Raw genomic sequence first — 24,069 nt, 5'->3', positions numbered from 1 at the left:
CGTTGGAGATAAAAAAAGGATTCTCACCTCCCCCGTAGGGTGTTGCCCTTGCTTGCTTTGAAATCCTTGAGTTTGTTAATCAAAAATTTGTTAAAGTTTTACAAATATGAAATCGATCATAAAACAAATTCTAAATTTCAAATTTGGTCTTCCACATGACCATATTCGTAGGAGGATTACGTCATTCAAAATTCAATGGCTCTAGATACCGTTGTTTTTTATCACAATACAAGAAATATACCTATATTTATGCAGATTTTCATTATTTAATTTCTTCAAATATAATGCAGGACTAACATTTGATGAGAATAGTTTGAAAAGTGAAACGGACATTTATAGTAATTCAACGCAAAATCGCAAAACGAAAACATTAGTCCTTCAGGGACAAAGCCCATTTGGACTTAAAAAAAAAAAAAAAAAAAAAAAAAAGGGTGGGTGGGAAGGGACAGTTATATATCTCTTGTTCTACTGTCCCAATTGATGAAATTCAACATGCGTTTTCCATGTCTCGAAAGCTCGACTTGGGATATGTATTAGATTTATATATAGCATGTTCTAATATAGATATTTTAACATAAAATCGGACTTCTGAAATGGCATGAAATGTTTTACCATATTTCGAGTCTACGACTAATTATCTCAAACTGCCAAGTTTTGTAAAAATCGCACGAGTAGTTTTTAAAAAATCCTCAATGTTATTGAATTTGATATACGTATTTATTAATATTTTTTTTATTAAACTTACTTGATTCCTTCTTCCCGAATTCGAAATTTAGGCTTAATCCAAATATAATTTGCATATTGTTTATGATTTATTTTTTAAATTTGCATTTTTAAATATTTTTCAAAAATTGTATTATACCCTATAAAATTTTTAACATCATCTTTAAAAAGATGTATTTCTAGGCACACCTGCAAAAAATCAGAGTTTTTAATTCAAAATTTTCCAAGATATATGTGAATTCACATATTGGAGCATTCTGAAATTTAGCATATTTGTTATAAGCGATAATAACGCCAAATGTGGTTTACGCACTTTGTTAAAATTATGAACGAAAGTATGAACGATGACTTTTCTTTCCTCCCGCTCTACAATGAGAAAAAGGAAAGGAAAATAGGGTGCTATAAATTGAGTGAATTGCTCTTGGCGCAAATTGAAAAAAATGCGCCAAAATAAATTTTTAACTTTCGCCCAAATTTTATGAAATTCAGTATTTATGCATAATTTGGGTCGTAGAAGCGAAATACGAAATAATAATAATAATAATAAACTAGCATGTCATTTCAGAAAAAGTCCGATTTTGTGTCAAAATACCTATATTAGAACAATATATGTATAATATATATTCTAAGTCGCGCTTTCGAGACATGAAAAATGCAATCTGAATTTCGTCAATCGGCCCAGTCGAACGGGAGATATAGAACACCACCCCTCCCTTTTTTTTTTTTTCGCGCAGTGTACCTGGCTGAGTGAAACCGCTAAATACTGGTAGTTCAACAAGGATTCAAATTCCATGTAGAAAGCAAGGCTGCATGAAAGTTTTCATGGTTTCTCCCATACACATATATGACTACGAACCAAATTCCCTTAGAAAATCCTTTAAGAAAGCATCCCTTTATAAAGCAGTTAGCCATTCTACTAACAACTTTTTCACATTTGTTAGATCGTTCAAAGTCACATCTGAACAAAATAACATAATTCCAACTGTGTTTCCGATAATATACTTCAGCTGATAAAAACAGTGGTTTTCTCTCTTTAAATAACCTGATGTTGAAGAATTTGAGGGACTTATGCCAGAATGTCTGCTGAAAAGCAAAGAACGTTTTTATTTGAAATCAGTATTAAATCAAGACTGAACATTTCGAATGTTTTTCATCATGTGCACTAAAAACACATTATTTTGTTACGAATTTTGTATATATGTAAATAAATTCAGTGAAATTGTAGTATTTTTTGTAAAATGTAACGCGAAATGCTTAAGAGGGTGAAGCTGTGCCTGAAAAATAAGATTATAGGGGCAAGTTTTTAATATTCATATGTCAACAACTGTTGAGGCTTCGTAATGATTATAAGTTTCTTTTATGGTATCTACGTAATGATTATGGGTTTTCTTATGGTGGCTATGCAATAGTTAGGATTTACCTGCCATTCATTCGGACCCCTGCTGTCCACAAATGTCTTTTACAAGAAAACGTTATGCGTACATCTCTTTTGATGAGTTACATCCATTCATGTTCTGAGTTCATTCTGATGGGTTTGGCGGCCTCAACACGACAGTGCACTACTATAATCTATAAAGACAACAGATTAAAATAGTTGACACTAAGTCCACTTGTCACACCTCAACAATATCCAAACACATATGTGACGCCAAACAACGAGATGTGAAAGTACAGAAATACCACAATAATCCTATCCTAATTCATGTTTCGTATACTAGTAGAATCATTTTTTTTCTGCACTTTTTATACTTTCATAGCTAAGTATTAAACTTCCGTACCATTTTTTTTCACTTCAATATATGTATATGTGATGATTTCTTTGTAGATGAGAAGGCAGCATCAATCAGTCGCCATGGCCGGAGTAGTGGCAGACATGCCGGTTGCATATTAGATCATTGAATATTTGGAAACCATAATTAGCCTGACAGTTAAAACAGCATTCTATTTCTTGACTAATAATCTATTAAGTCATATCTTCTTGTCTGTTACAACGCAGGAGGTTCTCTACAAGCGGCCCACAATTTTATATTCACTGGTCACATTTTAAATAACAGAAGATGCAGCTAAGCGAAGATACGCGAGTTATATCCAGGCAGGAGCAAGTAAGAAAAAAGGTGATTGCGTATTTCAGCAGGGCCTATAAATAAGTTCGGAATCCTTTTTCTGAATCCTGAGCAGCGATTGAGCAATAGCTTACAGCACTGCAGATGAAATAATGACGTAAGTGATGCAGTACAGATTTTTTGAAGGGAGACGTGGACAAATAAAATCAGAAATTAAAAAGATTATTGCCAATTAAGTTAGAAATTTGTTAGTTATTTTCTTTTATATTTTATATCTTACATGTGTTATTTCAATATTAATTAATACGTTTTATTAAGGCAGTGGTGCTGGGAAGGTACTAGGAAATAACATTTCTACAGCGTGGAGCAGAACACAGTTAAAAGTGATTACAACTGTCATTTTCGTTGCAAATAAGTTGAGTTGTATCCAAGACCTCATTATGCTGCTCTGTGATCAACTCGTATGTATGCGTGCAAAGGATAACGTAATAATCTGTAACCCGAAACAAAGATACTTACAAAAAAAGGGGGGAGGAAAATCATTATTATCCTAAATAAAAATATGGTGACTTTTCTCACTCTATGCTGATACAAAATTTGAGAATAAATATTATATTTAAAGAAATAATTAATGCATTATAAATATGGCTGAGTTTCTCCTTAACACGCACAGAAAAACTAAAAACTTAAGACGTACGCTCATCAGTGATGGAAGGTTAAAAACTACTGACTTCTAAACACGAGTTTCAAATCCCGGTAAAGAATTGAATTGGTTGTGCTATCTTCATAGTTATTCCCATACGTAAATGCAAATATTTTCCTACAGTAATTTCTCCATGAAGACACCCCTTTCCGACGCAGATATCCCTGGGCGACTTTCATTATTGCACCGCGGCTCTTATTTCACTGAAACCATTTAAATTCTTAATCATATGTAGATGATATTCCACTTTCTAACACCATACTTATTCAATATAAAGATTTCAAAAGCCAAAAGGTATGGGAAAAACTTGAGCGATTTCTGCTTATTAAATTAAAGACAAGTTCATATTAAATTGAAGGTATTTCCACAGGTTAGCATTGTACAGGTAAAAATAACTACAAAATCTTATTTTAATCAAAACTTCGATAACTAATTATTCTCTCAAAAATCATTTTATTAAAAAATTCGAAACTTTCTAAGATATAAACGTGATAAAAATGGAATTAAAGTTATTTAATTATCTCTATACAAACTAAAATTCTTCAATCTTTTTCAAATTTCTAAAATTTTGGTTTCTAAGATTAACTTTCAAAAAACAATACTCGCGATTTAAAATGTTTCACAAATCACTGTTGTTGTCGTTAATATTTATTCCGATCTTGACATTCGCACCAAGACTGTCTTTCCCATGCTTGAAGAAGATATTAGCCAAGTTTCCTTAGAAAATCCTCCATGAAGGTAATCTCTTCCCTTAGGCAGATAGCCCTCTTGTGCTTCGCTATAACCAGATAAATCAAACCATTCGTATAAAAAAATTCACTATATTCAAGCATTCTATGGATAACATATTTTAAATCCTTCAATACAATGTTCTTCTCCTAGTTTCGAAACACACAATTTCAAAACCTGCAAAAGTGTTTCATAACACGGTTTTATTTTAATTCGATATTTTTAAGGATCCTCAAAGCATTCTAGCATGCATTTCACCAAATTATACTCAGACAAACGTCGCCCACATAAAATTAAATACTGTAAGAATTTAAGAAAGACTCATAAAATGAGTTCGTTTAGAGATGTTTAACGAAAGTTCAAAAACACGCTTTGATCTCTGAATGAACAACAAAGACACCTTTGTGACTCGTTGGATTTTGAATCTAAGATCGTAAAAAAAACTAACTTAAAAAGTGAATGCACACAAGATGTATGTAAAAATAAATATTCTTGTTAGAAGTATATGGATGATGAAATAACACGGCCAAATTTGTATCATGTCTAGAAATCGACGAAATTATCTAAACTTCCTCACCCATACCTTAGGTAAAAACAAAATTTAAGCATGTCCCATTAAGAATTACCTTGAATGCACGAGTGGCTGCTTGTTCAATGAATCGTGACAGTTCCTGGTAGCATAAACGAAAACTAAATCGGTAACAAAAATAAGCATAATGGAAAATTTCCAGCAGATGCAAGAAATCATATTGTGGTTACCAATCTCAAGGACCGGTAGCGCAGTGGCTAGCACGTCGCGCAACAGCATCACAGGTCCGGGGTTCGTTCCCAGACTGGCCACTGACTCAGCCTGGCAAGATTGACTCTTCATCCCTTGAGTGGCTTGATAAAATGAGTATCCAGTTCGCTTTGAGACTAAATACCGGGGGCAATACATTTGTTCAGGGTATATGCTCATGCACCCTAGGGCCCACGGTCAAGAAAGCGATATCGGGGCACTGCAGGCCCTGGCTCACTGGGCTGTTAAGGACTGTTGCGCTATTTGAGTTTTCTTTTTTTCTTTGTTATCATTCTCACTTGCCTGACAATGGTCAGCACAAGCCGACAACATTCATCGTGGTAAGGAGTCGAATGCGCATGTCATTGGCAAGAGCGTCGACTACCGTATAGGTGACAGGCCGACTTTTAACTCCCTTTCGCCCCCCCCCCCAGTTTTGACACACAGCATCCAGTGGGACGAGTCTCAAGGTTTCCGGCCCTCTCCCACTGCTACGAACTCTCGAGAGGATTTTTTGTTAGCCGCATATTAAGAGTGTCCTCCCTGCCACATAGACACTTATGCATTTACAAACATCCATGCATTCTCCGAGATTCGAACACAGACTCTTCGGTATGGCAATCAGAGTCACTAACCCAGTTGGAGGGGGCAGAAATTATCATATTGAGGTAAATTTTGAAAATGCAAGAAAAAAGACCAGAAATGTTTTTAAGTAGAAACAGAAAAAATTCAAAGGATCGAAATGTTGGTTTGAACTGTAGGCAAACTTATCTAATTTTGTAAGCTACTCGAAGGTCTGATATTCATACAAAAAAATGGAATTGCACATGAACATGCTGTATTTCTAAGCCATATTACATCAACAGATTTTAAAATTAATCAAAAATCTCTCGATGTGTTTTCTCATCGAAAATATTTCGAAAGCAATTATTTAGATACAAAGACATGCAAACACGCGAAATATCAATTACTGTGATGATTTCTAAGCATTCGATGCACAATTTTGCACAAGAAAGGTTATTGATTATATTTCCCAAAGATAACTGAATCGAACCATTTAAATGCGTCATATCGAACATAGCACCCTCGATAATATCACCTAGCAACGAGTTAAGCGTAGGAACACATTCCTGTTCTTATCACTAAGACATACAAAGTTACTAATACTTTTCATCTTACATGAATAAAATACTAAGCCTGATGTATCATGAGCTGAGCTTATTCTCATGATAATAAAATGGGATGGCTACTATCTTTAATGTTACGTACAACAATAACATATCACAACTCGATTTCAGTCGAAAATGTTATCACTAATACTTCGCCTTACTCAGCAAAATAATAACACTAACAACCATTTCTCGATATATCTGAAAAGATGTCTACAAGTATTTCCTCATACAAAGATCCGTTTGATTAGAACTCAATTTTAAGAGGCCTTTAATACACATACCATAATTTCTCATAATCCTATTTTTCTCTCCTAAAAATAAAGGCAAAGGAGGTTCTAGAGTAAAAGGGTGCCTGTCGACTAACGTCAAATACCAACGCTGAAACCAGTTTTCTGGTAACCCAGAAACGACTCAATTTCCCGAATGTTATGGCAGCCATTTTTTTGTTACGTGCCAATGTCTTTCTTTAATCTGATTGGGACTTCTTAAGCTTTGTGATCGAGGGCTACGTATTTTGTAGTAATTATGCACTTTAACCACTTGCGCTGATGCTTTTATCTCAAACACAATTGGCCTCAATTGGCCCTTAATCCTGCTACTTTGCCGGTCGACGGGATAATACCAAATTTTAACCAAAAAAAAAAAAAAAAAAAAGTACCAAATTTATTTCAAAAGAAAAACAGTAATTCTAGGTACAAACGGGTTTTGGTTTTTGTTCACGTGAAAATTTCTCAGCGATCGCTTTAAGAAAGAATTCGAAGCATTGTTCCTTTAGCGATTTTGAGGCAAAATAATGTATTCTTCCAGAAATTTCCCCCCGTTTCTCCTAGTTTAGGAAAATCCTACAAGTACATTATTAAATTATGTTTCAATGCAGCATAACAAGAGCAATCTTGACTTGGATTATGCACCTGCCTGACTTAGGACTGTCATTTCTCATAAATACGGTGGGTTATATAACTTTTGAAGCGATCAGTTCTTTATCTGCATAAATTCAATCATTCAGAGTCAAATGAAAAAATAAACAATCTTTATTTCATAATGTAATAAACAAACATTGCTGCACAATTTTCTTCAATCTTCGTAGTTTACAAAAGCAGAAAAATGTCTTTAAGAACAATTAAATATTACATGATTACCAAGAAATTAACAAACCACAAATTATGAAACCGCAGCACTCGGATGTATATTTCAATTGGAACACAAAGTTAACATTATATGCTTATCGTCTTTATAAGTTAATTATATATTTAACATCACATACTTATTGCCTTTACATTTGAACACTTAACCCCATATGGGGTTACATCCAAAGAAACGCAAATGTTATGAATGTGTTGCTACATTAGACTTATCCATAATTGGCGCTAAATGGCGTTTCTTGGCGACACTTTCAAGGGTCGACGGCATAATACGTAAGTATCATTATTTCAATAATAGGTGAAATAAAATATTATTAGTAAAAGCAATTAGTGCAGGATAAAGATCTTTCAATTTCATTTTCTGTTCCAAAAACACAGCACGAAAGAATATTGCAAATGTATATTAACCTCAATTATTAAAAAATTACTTTTACATGTTCCAGATCTGCTTTGCCATCAATCGCTTAAAAACGCGAGGTAAGATTATAATTTTAATTTCCTTTAAGAAAACAAAATGAAACACGACGGAAAGAAATCAAATACACAAACATTTCATGCACAAAAATAGCATTCAGCATCAAAAAAAGAATGCTGTTTTTTAAAAATATGACTAGTTATACACTTTTTGGCAAGACAGACAATTTCGGCTTTAATGTAAACAAAATATGACCTCTATTAACTCCTCACAAACATAAGTTAACAATTAACAGTTAAATTATTCCATACAATTTGAAAGAAAGTTAACCAAAATATATTAACGTATTTTTCAAATATTGTGCAACTTCGCAGCATTTTGAATTGTCAGAGTTCGACGCACAGCCATGAACACGGCGGAATTTAATTTATGTTGACAAAATTTGATCTTATTTTATTTGCAAAGACTTCTTGCTTCCCTGCAAATTGTGCTTATTAAAAGAACTGCAGACCAATTTTCGAATAATTTATGCTTCTGAAATGGCCTCACTTATTTATAAGAAGTTTCATTCAAATAGACACTGTATGAGCCAATTTTTTCAACATTTTATCAGTTTTTTTTTTTTTTTAAATTTTTTTTTATCAATCACTTTGAAAATACTGGAGAAAATTATAAAAGTATTTCGAAAAGAACCATCTATAGTTAAAAACATACCATTCATTTTTCTTTTTGAAGCTAGAATTTCTAAGATATGGTTGATAACTGGCTATTTGAATACATCATGTCACAATTCATGAACGATCTACTTATTTAAGATCTACTAATAAATAAACGAACTGGTTGCTCAACAGGTCTGTAATATCAATTGCAAGAGAAACTGCAAGCAAAGTCTTTTTTTTTTTTTCACATTTATACAATAAATTTTTGGCCTTGAAACAATAATTTAAAAGAAATTTTTGGCGACCATGACTGCGCAAGAAATCTTGCGTCTTCAACTATCCTAGACGCTTTATCCGTTATAACGTCTTGGAAATCAGTCCGAACTCAGGCAGAAGCAACACAGAGCTGCGCATAATGCACATATGCAGCAATCTTTAGCACAGTCTTCATCCTCATTGTTCTCATTAACTATTCTGCAAAATATTTGAAAAATAGGGGAAAAGGCAAGAAGTGGGATATAGGAAAGAAGTCAGAAAGTGAAGGTTAGTTTTCGATGTAAAAACATGCAAAAAGAAATGTTAATAAAAACATAAGAGCACCATCACCATTTCAAACCAAATAACATGCAAAAGGTAGGGTATATTTAGAAGGATAATATAACCTGACAAACCTAGTTTTTAATACCAAAAAATCAGATGCGGACACCACGACTTCCTTTCATGGAATATTATATTATACGCATATTTTGCTGCATTTCATTTAAATTTATTTCCTCGAAATTTTCTCTAATTCAGTTCTCACTTCGCGGCAAGGCAAAACTACATAGAACCTCAAAATATCTTCATTAAAAATTGAAAAATACAGAAAAAAACATAAAACACCAAATACATTTAAAAGAATTTAAAAAAAGCAATTTTTACAATTAAAATTAAAAATTCAAATTAGAATTTAAACAAAAACAAGCAATTTGGCCAGCGGGCAAGAAGGCAAATTTTTTCGGTGCACAAAACTGAAAGTTTATGTTTGGTCCCACTCGGCAAAAAGCCACAGAACGTGCAGAAGCTGACTTAATTTACTATTCTGCTAAGATTCAAATGTAAACAAATATGGCTGCTATGATAAAAAAATAGGCTTAGCCTCACTTAAACAGCTTTTAAATTGTTGATAATTCTACAACTACTGCATGCATATTAACTAAAGACATAAAAACCTTCATTCTTGGGATTGGGTATGGCTTCCGATGAGATTATTTCTTCTACGCTTAAGAAGCCTTTGCTTAACCTCGAGAGTACACCTGCATACCATTTGTTTACATTTTGATAGCAGTATCGAAAGGATTATTACTTTTAATGACGCGCGCTGTATTTTTGGAGTCATGAGATGACACTTCTTGCGGCATTGTAGTGTGGTGAACTAAGTTAAAAAATTGTAGTGAATATTCCCAAGAGAGAAAAAGTATTATTTCTTCTAGTTTGCTAAATCCGTAAATGTGTATTAATATTAGGTGCATAGATTTTTAATAAATGTATTCTTAATTTAAAACTGTTCGGAGTACAGGTGTGGTGATTATTAATTCACTAGTTCGTGTTCATTATATATCCATTCTCTGCAGATGTTATTTCCGAAAATTGTTATCTCCGAAAATAAGTCAGTTTTCGCAGATGGCAAAAATGTTGTGAGTTAACATAATATACAGTAAATTAAACTATATTTGTAGTTAGGATAAGTAAAATTTATTTTTGAAGTTACAATCCTATAGATATGTATTACAGAAATAAAGATACGTATGTTTAAATTGAATGATGTTACTTTATGAATATTGCCAATTTTTAATGCGCAATATCTTTCATACCTTTGTGTAAAATTAGTGTTTATCAGAAAAGGAAGTTCCTTTCCTTGTACCCGTGTATTAAACTCAGCGACAATATTTAATGCACTTTTTTCTTTCATTTAAGGCAACAGAATATTAGAAATGGGAAAGACATAGACACTAACATGGAAATAACATATGCATTTGAAAAGGAAATATTTTCTGCAACGTTAAAGGAAACGAATGCAACAAAATTGCAATAATAATATACTTACAAGCACACAGTGCCTTTACAGTTGGGTCGAAATTGTTGGATAATCCAATGTGTTTTGTTTTTTTGTACTAAATTCTAGAACTTGATATTTTCATATAATCTAAGCGCTTAAGTTTACGTCTGGTATTAACAGCATATTTAAAGGATTTTATAATTTTATTATTCCATAAAACAGGAAGCCATCTGCAGAACGCTGCAAGTAAACCTTTTCGTCTGGCATTATTGTTAAAAAAAAACAAACGATAATTTTAACATTTCCGTGTCACTCATGGGCGTCATTCAACGAAAACAAAACCGTATAAATCCCTCTTAAACATCAATACGCCAAGAGAAAATGATGTCACGGGAAAGTATGTCCAATGACAAACACGCATTTTTCCCTATGCGCGTGGGCGGTACAGAATGTTGAAATGCGTACCGGCCAGCAGAGGGTACCACAGAGATTGCACCGGGGTGAAGAGGGGTGGGGTACGCAAGTCTTATTCTCCAGAATGCTGGGCTTAATTTGGTACTTTTCCGTTTTGCCGGTGCAAAAAATAAAGTCGCCAATAATGGTACAACTGATGCCAAACGGATTATCTTCGCTGGTAACCTTTTACGCCTCATTTTCAAAACTAGTCGCAGCCATTTCTTATCTGATTGTTTCTTTCAATACTGGCCATACAACTACATGGAATTTTTACAAAATAGTTCAATTTTACGCCCTAAGACCATTCGTGGTAATTAAGTCAATTAGAATGCAATTATACCGCTCACCCGAAGGCGAAAATATATCAAGGGTTAAATTCATCCATTCTAATGAGAATGCACGAGCGATGTAAAGCACTGCGGTTTTACATAATTTCTGAGTAAGCTATTCGTACGAATTGAAATAATTCTTGCATTTAAACTTGTATTCCAAATTAAGATTTAACTTGAAATTAATGTAGATAATTACTGAGAGAATTAGATTTTTGTAGCGTAATTTACGTGAGATGAGATAACTTGGGATCACGTGATAGGAAAAGGCGAATCAGGATGTTGTACCATGAAAGCATAGTAAATTCTTAAATTAATGTCTTTTTACGAATTTATTGGCTTTTTACAAAATTTTAAACGATATTAAAATGCTTATGCCTTTAAAATAAAAAATTCTTAGGACTAACATTTGTTAACATTTTTTATGTGTATACTGTATGTTGTCGCCAATAAAGTTCTTGGCGGGATTTGCGCCGGCGAAACGGAAAAGTACCCTTAATTTCTAAAATTAGAAACAACGGAGTTCTGTGGAAGACCATGAGGTTAAGTTATTTGGAAACGACAAAGTATACCCAGGCAATGTGTCTATCAAAGGAATGCTTTCGTGGAGAACTTTCTAAGGGAAACTGGCCCATATCCAAGTTACACATAGGGAAAACCATTCATACAGCCAGTTTGTTCGCCTGGATTCGAATCTAGGTCGAACTACAAGTATTCAGCTGTGTTAACTACTCGGCCACTGGTGGGCGGAAGGCTGCCAGGAAAGGGAAATAAAAATAAATAAATAATTTTATATAAAAAAAATTAAATCTGTAAAGGCTCGGATCTTAACGGTCGCCCAAAAGAGTTTTTTAGCATTTTCTACGCTCTGGCAGAGCTCCTAGTCTGCTGTTGCACTCACTCCTGCTAACCCCCTTTTTTTTTTTTTTTTTTTTTTTTTGCCATTTCATCTTTATTAATTAAGCATTATTTTCTTCGCACTTACGCCATATACAATTCAACAGCAAAATTTTTAAAAAAATTAAAAGTAGCATGTGTTTAGAATTCCCGATGCAGTCTTAAGTGTTGGCATACAGAGTTTTCTAATTTTTTTTTTTTTTTTTTTTTTTTCAGTCTTTTCTCAGTTTATCATATTAGTCTATAGTTTTCTTAGTAAGTGGCTTGCATAACTTTTGTTTTCTTTTCAGTATTAACATTTTGTGTGCTAAATTAATTAATTCAATAATAATGCGATCTTCGCACTTATGCCACGTAAAATTCAGGTGAATAGCAAAATCACAAAATATTTAAAAACGTTACATATTTCGAATTTCCGATATACCGTCATTTTTTGTCACAGTGCGAGAAACATACACACATTCAGGCAACTTCCACATGCAAAAAATGCCGAAGCTCATCTTACATGCGACTCCGACTTTTATTACGATTTCACTCAAAAATTGAGGAACGTCAAAGCACGAATCCGGCCGAATTTAAGCTATGTTATAATCGCGTCAATCTCACCAGTTCTGAATACCTCGTGTTAGAAAAAAACTTGGTTATAAAATTCACTATTTCATGCATTCTGCCCTTGACCGATTGAAAACTTTTACTGTAGATAATACAAATAAACAACTCATTCAAGATTTCTATGGCGAAATATCACCAAACGTGGAAATTAAAATATTGGATTACATATTTCTGAAAAATATTTAAAAGCGCGTGGCATCCGAAAAAAAGTAATAAATATAGGTAATAATTCCACATCGCATTAAAAAACAGGTATTCTTGTACCACCAGTATTGAATTTTGAGCAAAAGTTACTTACATTGTTTGTGTAGGCGGCTGTCCTGGATAATAACCTCCGGGTGGTTGAGTAACAGGCTGAGAGGGGTATGCTGGTTGTGCGGGGTATCCAGGCTGTGCGGGGTATCCAGGCTGTGAGGGGTATCCAGGCTGTGAAGGGTACGCGGGCTGAGAGGGATATCCAGGTTGTGCAGGGTAACCGAAACCAGGTGGAGGCGCCTGGTCATAAGCACCATAACTAGGAGGTGGTGGATATCCCGACATTTTTTAATATTATCTAAAAGAAAAATTAGTAATTTAAAACATGAGGCAGTTTCTCCAATCCGGTTCACAATAAAAACCTTCAAAGTTTAGAGGAAAAGTAATACCTTCCAATTAAAAATTTCATACATTTATATATTAATTTTCACTGTATGTTCTATTTAAAATAATCCGTTACAAAAACAACTAAAACAGCGTCTTTCAGTTTGAGGTATGGAGAATTCAACGACCCTTTCCTTTAACGTTAACAAAATGAACTGCTTGGAAATTAAAAAGGCGATACAAATACAACACTGTAAAAATTTATCCTCCAATCATAACAAATTTATAATAAATGTCTTAAGACCATAAATGCGAGAAATTATAAACATACAATTTTAAAATCAAGACAAAAATTTACAATTAAATTATAAAGATTATAGATGAATTCTTTTGGAGAAATTAGAATCGCACAACATCAAGATGAACTGTTTATTAACTTTTTCAATAAAACACAAGAAGTTCTCAAAATTTCTGCAAACACAGAAGGTTTGGTTTATTTTGATTATGGCAAAGCACTCCAAGAAGTATTGCCTAAGAGACGGATGCTTCCGTGGAGGACTTTCTACGGGAAACTGGTTCGTATGCACGTTACACATGGGAAAAAGCACGAAAGCGTCCATGCAGAAAGTCGCTCGCCGGGATTCGAATCCTCGACCAAATTACCAAAACTCTAGCCGCAAACACAGAAGAAATTAAAAAAAAGAAGAAAATCAGCAACAGGAGTTGCGAAATGCGGAACTAGCCACAGTACACGGCTAATGTATGAATCGTAGTGTACGTTATATGCGTAAAAAGTACACAGGATATTGCAAATCATAGTCATGAAAGGGTTAATTTATAAGCAAGCCGTATTTTCTTTGGCTGTTGAATTAAAAATCGCACTTCAACTTTTATAACACTTTAATTTTCATAAAACTTAAATTCCACTAAAATTTAAGAGTCAAAAATAAATACCATTTTTGATAATACTTTGTCCGCCAACTATGTAAATGAGTTTGTTCCATTTTTCAACTCCTCCCACGAAATAAAATATTCAATGCTTCAATTAAAATGAAAAAGACAAGAATGAGCAAATGCATGAAATGCCTACTGTAATGCCATTTCATGTACAATACAAGTCCAATTATCCGAACTCCGACTATCCGAATCGCTTTCAGAATTTAAGGGGGGAAAATTAAGAGTGTGGCTACATACAACTTCTCATTGTCAAGCAGATGCGCGACTTGACTGCCCAGAGACGGATGAAGAGAGTCAAGCAGCTTACTTTGACCGAGGTGCTCAGCAAACAATGACTTTAAGCAATTCAAGCACTCTACAGCATGCTAGATAACATATACGTAAAAGTGTTGCCTTTTCATTTTAATTAATTAAAACCACTTTTTCTTTAAAAGTAGTTTTTTTCCTCCCATTTTCTACATACGGTAATTAATTCGAGTGTACGTAGACCCTTTCCTCGGGAAAAATCCAATTATTCAAATTTTTGATTATCCGAATGGGGTCTGGTCTCAACTGATTCGGATAACTGGAGTTCTAATGTAATATATTCCGATTTTTATCATTGCCACGGTAAATGATTTAACTACAGACAAATTCCTTAATGATAAGTGCAAATATTCAATTCCTGACAAAACATCGAGTATAGATTTACAATATTAATTCTTAAATATGTCAAAATGAAACCACATAATCATATCGTAACTGCATACCAAGCCTTTTTCCTTGTTATATATGATTACGAAGATTCGTTCTTTTAAATTGTCACGAGCAACTGCGAAGGACGGAAGAAAATGAGGCAGATTTTTCCTCACTTCGGAATTTCAATCGGTTTGCCATTGATGTAACCTTACTAGTTTGATGTTATCACAAAGGAGAAGAATTTACGAAGAGGTCAAAATAATATCTTTAAAAAAAATCTTTAAGGACAAACAAACGTGGGCGTTTGTAGCCATTCATACAGGCATATCGTAATTTTGACTAAAAATATGATTATTACCTATTAGAAGAACTATTTACAGCCGTATTATTGATGACACTCATTAATTCAAGGTATGTTAGGGCTTATCGTTGGTTCTCAGCCTTTTCCGCCTATGCACCCCTTTCACCTTGGCTAGATGATGATTCCCCTCTTCTTTTCCAAAACTCGAAAAATACATATACATTTATTTAAATTATTTTTAATTTGCTATATAAATTAATGAGAGAAAAGTAATATTATTGATAAATATCAAAATTTGATACCGGTGATTGGCAACGGTTACCGAAATTTCTGCCAATGGTCGATGGGATAATAAGTAAGTACCAATAATAATGCTAAATGGTAGGGAAAAACATTACTACGGTGGTATTTCGGTACTTCCGTATTGGCGGCAAACTCCTTGGCGCAATTTAGCGATTTTTTACAGAAGTTGATTCAGCGAATTTTCGGATTGCAACTTACAATGGATATACAATACCTAAGGAACTAATACACGCACGGTTGCCAGAATCTGGCGACTTCTACTAAGGTGGTTGCAATCATATTACTGTAGTTCATCGTAAATAAGCCAGACGGAGACCTGCGCACTTATTTAATAAAGAAAAGACTGAATTATTCAAGAAGCTGTGCATATTTTTTAACGAATCGCTTCTGTACAAGGCAACAATAAATATTTTTCTCAGGTGGCAGTTCTCATTATTTTGCCAAGATATTATTAAAAATAAATTTAATTATTATTAAAAACCACGTTTTTTAATTATTAAAAAAATAAATGCCTGGATAAAATATTCAATGCTTCAATTAAAATGAAAAAGACAAGAATAAGCAAATACATGAAATGCCTACTGTCATGCCATTTCATGTACGAGTCCAATTATCCGAACTCCGAGTATCCGAATCGCTTTCAGAATTTAAGGGGAAAAGTGTTCAGTAAAGTGTTTCTTAATTAATGTCGTCCTCGGTGGTCACGTGCTTTCAGGGTATTATTATTACACTCTCCGGTGCAGAAGGTTAACAAATCAATTTTACATGCAAATAGCTGTAAATAATAGTACAAATTACATAATCATAGAGGTGATGAAATTTAATTATATAAGTTATGAATCAATCATAAAATATGCTACAGGAAGAATGCAATTTACAGTTTGATTTTTAACACTTCAAATAACTTTGAATACACTATTTCTTATTTAATAAGATGGTATTTTACAGATGAAAATTCGTACCGATACTAAACCCTTCTTCGTCCTAAAAGAAATAAATATCTGCAATTCAAATGAGCGCAATAAAAGCACTACTTACATTATTGCACTCAAAATAAACTATCTCTTTCGCTTTAAAATGTAATCGGAAAAAAAAAAAAAAAAAAAAAAAAAAAAAACTGTGCGACAAGAATCGTAATCTACAGCTGTTTGCCGAGCAACAGGTGAAAGGTATCTCAAGGACATGGCAAAGCGTCATTCACAACTACATACAGCGACTGGCAGAGACGGCATCGAGATTATGTACCTGTGCATGTTTCCTTACAAGCCATTGTTAGGGTATAATAATACGAAATTAAATAAAAACAGGACACGACTCGTGTGGCATTCATTCAAGCAACAGCGAAGGAAACAACTGACAGCTCTTCAAACAAATTATATTTCACTTCTTGCAGTAAAGAATATTTTTGGCAGCCATGAAAGTTTTCAGATTGAGGATTTGGTTTACTTAAATTATAAATTCTAAAAGCACATACAACAGTTTCAGCATCAGTAAATGATTTGAGAATTAAGGAGTAAGAGAGGACTTTTTAGCTCGAGATTCAAGATACAGGGAAGTAGAAATAATACACCTTGCTAAATATTGTAATGTTAATATTCCTATGTATTCTTATTACATTTTAACTTTCTTTTAAATATGCATAAAAAAATAAAAAGGTTTCTCAAAAGGGTTTGTTAACGTTTTTCATACTCTCGCTGAGTTTCCAGTCTACTGCTATATTCATTCTTAACAACCGCCCCCCTCTTTTTCTTTCTTTTTAGCTTTTTTATAAACACCATTTTCTTCGTACTACGCCATACACAGTAAAACAACAAATTAGAAAAATTTTAAGGGCAGTATAGCGGTATACGTTTAGAATTCCAGATGCAGCGTTAAGTGTTGGGATATGTTTTTCTATTCCCTCCCCCACAGTTCATCACATGTTCAATTTTCTTACCAAGATGGCTTTACAAAACCTTTTTTTTTAATTATGATTCTTTTTCTGTTTTCTTGTGTGTTTACTTTAATTAAATATGACATTCTTGCCACTTACGCCACGTAAAATTTGATTCAACAGCAAAATCACAAAATAATATTTAAAAGCAGCATATCTTTAGATTGGATTGGATTATTGTAATTTGGCACAAAACCTGTCAAGGTTATCTGCGCCAGACAAATGGTAACAATGCATTAGTCATTTGTAAAAACTTCCAGCTTAGGTAAAAAGAGATAGATTACAATCTATGATAAAAGCTGATATCTTTTAAAAAACAGGTTAAAGTCTATTAAAAAAGCCAATATCTTTTAAAAACAGAAACAAATTACGATGATGTGTTTTTCCAATTAAATTTCCTAAGTCCAGTTCTAAGCAATTAAAATGTTTTACGATGATGTGTTTTTCCAATTAAATTTCCTAAGTCCAGTTCTAAGCAATTAAAATGTTTTTGGCGAAAATAATTAAAAATCTGGCATTCCACCAAGATATGATGGACTGTTAGATCTGCATTGCAGTTTGGGCAGCTGGGATTCTCTTCTCCCTTCAGAAGATACTCATGGGTCAGGCGACAATGGCCAATTCTCAGTCGAGTCAAGAGGACATCTTCCTTTCTATTAGCCATACATGGCCAGTATCCAATGGTGGGTTTTATATTTCTCAGCTTGTTATATACTTTGTCATCCCATTGCTTCTGCCATTTGCTGAGAATTTTGCTTTTGACAAACCCTTTGATGTCTGCTAGTGGAATCTGAAGATTGTACCTTGTGGTTGCAGTTTTAGCTGTAATATCCGCCAATTCATTCCCCTTAATGGCAACGTGTCCAGGGATCCACGAATAAAGAATCTTGTATCCCCGAATTTTTAAAGAATGATTCAACTTCAGGATTCTGGTTGCAACTGGATGAGTACATTGAGCGTGATTTTTCAATGACATTAAGGCACTCATGGAATCTGTGTAGATAATAAATTTTATGTACTTTTGTTTTGAAAGGTAAGTCAAAGCCAGATGGATTGCAGTAAGCTCAGAAGTAAGCACAGAGCAAACTGTACGTAATCGAACCCCAGGATCATGTTGACGAAAGCGGCGCCAACATGATCCTGGGATTTTGATCCGTTTGTATATAGAGGGATATATTTCCTATATTTGTTTCTATGTTCAAAAAATATCTGCTTGTAGATGATTTCATTAGTTTGTGATTTACTCCAGTGTCGAAAAGTATCCAGAGAATGGATTCTCCAATCCTCCCAGGGAGGAATTTCGAAAAAATCCTCCATTTGTATATCTATATTGGACAAATTATACTCCTCCACCAAAGCACTCATCCGCAAGCCGAAAGATGGGACACATGATGGTCGTGCCTGATATAAACGGGAGTATTGATCATTAAGCAATTTTGACCGCGTAGATAAGACTTTGAAATAATGCTTAAAACAAAGATTTTCACGTCTTAACCTCAGGGAGGTCTCGTTACTTTCCACTGGAGAAGTTCTAAAGGCACCAGTGCATATCCGAAGTGCTTGGTGATGTATCGGATCAAGTTTGGCTAATACTGAAGGCCTTGCCGACCCATAAATCATATCTTTAGAATTTCCGATAGACAGTCACGCGCCCTGGAGATAAAAGTGTTTTTTATCATACAGTGTTGCCACCGCTCGCTTTGAAATCGCCGAATTTGTTATTGAAAAATTCGTTGAAGTTGAACAAAATATGAAATAGATAATAAAACAAATTCGAAATTCAAAATTCGGACTTCCAGCTGCCTATGTTCAAAGACTATGTTATTCAAAATTTGATGGCTCTAGGTACCGTTGTTTTCATAGTGCAAGAAAAATGAATACATTCACGCAGATTCTTCATTGTTTAATTTCTTTAAATATAATAAATACAGGGCGATAATATTTGGTGCTAATAATTTGAAAAATGATACACTGTTTACAATGATTAAACGCAAAATGCCGTTTCGAGACTAATATCCCATTTCTTATACTTTTCATTTGTTGTTTTTTACTATAACTGCGTTCTTAAAAAAATTAATTGTTCATATAATAAAATTTAATTGTTCATATATTTTTCCAATCTCGATTTTCGTACGTTAAAAGTAGTGAAAAAGAAGGGGGAATACGCAAGTAAATACGGTATAAATGGTTTCTAATTAAAACCACTTGTGACCCTGGCCAAGTGAATAAGACTACAGAATACTGTTGGTTTCTTTCACGGTTCGAATACCAGCAAACTGTTGGCTGGGTACATTTTTGGTGGTTTTCCTCGAATGTCATAAAAATTCTTCTCTTGTGCTATGACATAAATGATTAAACAAAAACGGCAATCACTCTTAAAATCATTATTAATTAACTAAAAGTAAAATCCTTATTTCTCCGATATGGAAAATTTTTTTAATTCTTCAGTTACTTCACCGAGTGTGAATTTTTTTCATCAGATTTCTTACTTTGCTTTATTCATTGACTAATTAACCAGACAAAATATGAAATTTTTTCATATTTCGGAAATTATTTCTTTTCTGATGTATTTTTATAGAAAACAACACAAAGCGTGAGTTATGATATAATTTACCATACACATCCATATATTTAATACCGACGTGACTTGTCATCGCACTTTAGGATTTAGCTTGGGTCACCCCTTTTTTTTCATTTTATTTCTAATGGCAGATTACAAAGTCAACTGTAGACAGAACAAGAAAAGATGAAAGAGAACAGCAAAATTAAAAGGAGTCAGTCCACCGTATAATCTATAAATCCATTGTGTGTCTCGCCTCCCAATGTCTCCCCCACAGGGATTCAGTGCAGGACAAGGACCTAGAAATGAGGCACTCATTTTCTCATGAAGGCTGGACAGTTTGCAAATTGGTGTTGGAATAATGTTCATTTGATGCAAATGTTTTAAAAGGCAATAATGGCCAGTAACAAGACGAAAGATAACAGATTTCTTTCTGGTCCATAAAAGGAGCGTCAAAAGTTCGGTTGATACTAAGGGACGGACGATGTCAACCTTGTGACTTTTTTTTTTTTTTTAAACAGTGGATACTAGTCGTCCACCACTGTACTTGCTTGAGCAATAGCACAGTGAGTTGTGCTGTGTGAGTGTAACATTTAAAATCGTTCTGAATTGGCCGAGGTGGTGACTCCTCGGACCGCCTCTGGAGGTTAAGGCTGCTTCGAGCATGCCAGGTCTGGGATCCCCTTTCTCTGGTGATCTGTTCCTTCTTTCCTCTGTTGTTCTGGTGTTCGGTAGCTCTTTCCAAAACGTTTCTCTGTAGTAATTTTCTATTACTCTTTTTGGAAGCTAAAAAGGGATAATATTATCAGTTATTTGGAGAATATTGGCCCCTTTCTTTGCTAACAAATCTGCCTTACTATTTCCATGAACGCCATACTGTGATGATATCCATTGCAACACTGACATGGTATCCATTGTAACACTGAGATGGCACTGAGATGGTATCCATTGTATGGCAAATTCTTCGCCCTTAACTAAGTTGTTTAGAAGCTGCTGACACTTTAAAACATCAGCAGACCTTGGTGACTCAAAAGAAGCACTAGTGTCTGTTGATGTTTTAAAATGTCAGTTTTGTGTTAAGTAGAAAAGCTGAAACAAAACGTCTTATATACCTAACCGAGAGAGGCTGCAATGAAACTATTTAAAAAAAAAATTCGCATCTAGGAAAACCTGAAATAGTATTATAACCCAGAAAATAACTTTTCTTCTTAACATACCGACTGCCTAATTTAATTCATTCTACTAGCACATCAAATCTAGCGACACAGTTACGCACTAAGAAATTTTTACATTTTTGTTTAATTACTTTTTACAAGTTTTCTGTCAATTTTATAAAAAAAAATCATACATAACTTGTATACTGTCGTTTCTTTTTAAATCAAATTTGTATTTACGAATTTTCGGAGGTTACGGAATACCCCCTTCCGCTAAGCGTTCGCGACCACTCACTCGAAAAAATTATACATTTCGAATCGCCTTTTTTGTTCTTCAGCCAAACTAGTTCCCGTCGAGAAAACCTGCTTAGTAAAAATAAATACACGGGCGCGATCTTAAAAAGGTAGCAGGTGAAATTGCGCCCACTCTGAATTAGCATTTACTGATGTGCAGTCGATGGTAAAATTGCTCATGTGGTGAGAACGAACTCATAAATCAACAGTACTGCCTGATTCCATACGGAATAAGACGCGTTAATTCTTCGGTTTGAACTCTGGCGAACTCATACTCTGTTCACGGTCAAAAACGCTCTTTCAAACACAGGCTCCATGCTTCATCGACCTCGACCTATATTCCTCAATATAAAGACAGGAAAACATTGATATTATTTGGCAAATGAATTCATTATCTTGCCACGCTTCGAAGGGTGTGCTTATATCTAGTATTCAATGAAAGAATTCCTGTGCAATTAAAAGAAATTAATATTATTTTCTCGATTAATCATGACGAAACTTTTTTTTTTCAGTCCAAGGGGGCTTTATTAATCATGACAAAACACTGTTTCCAAAGGGACTTTGTCCCTGAGGGACTATTGTTTTCGTTTAGCGATTTTGTCTCGAATCACTCTGAATGTCCGTTTCACTTTTCAAACTGTTGCCACCAAATATTATCGCCCTGTATTATTGTATATTTGAAGAAATTAAATAATGAAGAATCTGCATAAATGTATGTATGTTTCTCGCAATGTGATAAAACAACGATACCTAGAGCCATCCAATTTTGAATAACGTAATCTTCCTGCGAATATGGGCATGCGGAAGCCCAAATTTGGAATTTGTTTTATTATCGATTTCATATTTTGTAAAACTTAAACAATTTTTTATTAACAAGCTCACGGATATCAAAGCGAGCAATGGCAACGTTGTACAGGAAAAACATTTTTATCTCCAGCGCGCGAAACTGTATCGGAAATTCTAAACATATGCTCAATTTAAAATTATTTTGCGATACTGAACTGAATTTTATGGTTTAAGTGCAAAGAACGTGATATTTAATAAATAAGGGTTACACACAAAATGTTAAAAAACGCCCCTTTACACGTAATTTAAAACCTGAAACCTATCGGATTTTTTTTTTAAACCTACTTAAATTATTACTGTCTTAAAAGATTTTCTTCCAGGAAATGCGCATGCTTCTTCTGGCAATTTTCTAATAAAAACTGGTTCATATTATGTTGCAAATGATAAAAGTCATGAAACTATAATTGGAGGGGAGCGAAAGAGAGAAAGAATGCAGCAAACCCGTTCATACTTAGTTAAAAGAGCCCAGGGAAAACTTCCCTTGTTCAGTGCTTTTTTCCAACTGATCACTGGTGGGCCTCATGCATCCTGAAAAGCAGTTTTCTGTAATGCAGAACGTCAGAAAGAATAACTGTAAATTTAAAAAGTTTAGTTCGCAATAAAACTTTGCCTGGTGATAACTAATTTCAAACGTCAGCCAAAATCGGAAAGTTTATGGAGTCACAACGTGAAAGAATTTTTGCTCAGTTCATCTTGTAGAGCATGACCGAATTTTAATGTCGGTAGCTCGTCAAATCAGCAAACAGGATGCATTTCGCAAGTCGAAACTGAACACCCGTTAAACAACTTCCTGGAGAAATATCAGATGTTAGTAGTATCGTATGATTTTTAATATGCACCGAAGATTTACCGTTGACGATACAGAATGCGTTAAAGTGAAACTGATAGTAACTAAATGTAAAACTCTTTTAGTTTCAATAAAATGCCTCTAAAATCTCTTTGTAACTCTTTAATTACTAGCCTTCATGTGAATAAAAATATTTTTTAATGATCACTGATTATTTAATATACAAAAAGAACCAAAACTGAATAATTTTCATTATTTGGGATTTACTTAACTGAGCTTCATAGGATGCACTGAAACTTCTCGGTCGCCACTTTTTGTAGTTGCTTTTAAATAACTGAGATTTCACCTCTACACTAGAGGTTCTCCAAACTATAATTTTATCATCCGAATAAGTTAAACGCGCATTAATAAGCCAGCAATATTCCCCCCCCCTCCAAAAAAAAACCCCACAACTTTTGGAAATATTTTTTGAAAAATCTAATCTATAATAATAATTTCTTAAGAATGATAGATTTCTTAAGAATGATAGATTAATAAGATTTAATGATAATTTCTTAAGAATTTTATCACAGTCAAAATGAGCTGTGTGCCATACGTGAAATACATATAATATTCATGATAAAAATATATAAATTATAATTTAAATTAGCAATAGCCCCTTAATGCTTAATTTTAATATGTGTATTTCCCCTCTCTATTCAAAACACTAATAATTTTTTTCTCAACTGCGTCATTTCGATATATAAATATATATATCAAGAAAGAGAAATTATGCTAAATTAATATGCCTCTATAGCAGTCAACTTACTAACAGGTTAGCACAAAATAACATATCATGTATAATAAACATTAAATCTTGTTTGCTATAACAACATCCCATATATTTTAAGATTTCTGAATTCTTACAATGTTTTTACTACATTCTGCCGTTTTAAAAAAATTCAATTCAGTTGCGTGATAT

At 33.8% G+C, this 24,069-nt stretch overlaps 1 protein-coding gene across 6 annotated transcripts in view; it reads right to left on the bottom strand.

Annotated features, from left to right (window-relative positions):
- LOC118200025 (uncharacterized) overlaps positions 1-24,069 on the bottom strand; it is a 60,614-nt gene that overhangs the window by 29,767 nt on the left and 6,778 nt on the right. For 3 of the 6 annotated variants that reach the window (XM_085806857.1, XM_085806858.1, XM_035371941.2), the window contains 2 exons: positions 13,015-13,269; positions 7,182-8,858 (listed from right to left, as the gene is read on the bottom strand). In XM_085806857.1, the coding sequence (XP_085662983.1) occupies positions 8,759-8,858; positions 13,015-13,256 (342 nt within the window). In that variant the 5' untranslated portion in view covers positions 13,257-13,269 and the 3' untranslated portion in view covers positions 7,182-8,758. Of the gene's footprint in view, positions 1-7,181; positions 8,859-13,014; positions 13,270-16,496; positions 16,520-24,069 lie in introns of those variants that run through there. The other 3 variants (XM_035371942.2, XM_085806860.1, XM_085806859.1) reach the window with 2 other exon arrangements.

The sequence above is a fragment of the Stegodyphus dumicola genome, chromosome 12 (genome assembly GCF_044657685.1).
Source record: "Stegodyphus dumicola isolate Sdum_Otavi_A_Nest chromosome 12, ASM4465768v1".
NCBI lineage: Eukaryota > Metazoa > Arthropoda > Arachnida > Araneae > Eresidae > Stegodyphus > Stegodyphus dumicola.
This window is presented reverse-complemented; position numbering and strand designations above follow the sequence as displayed.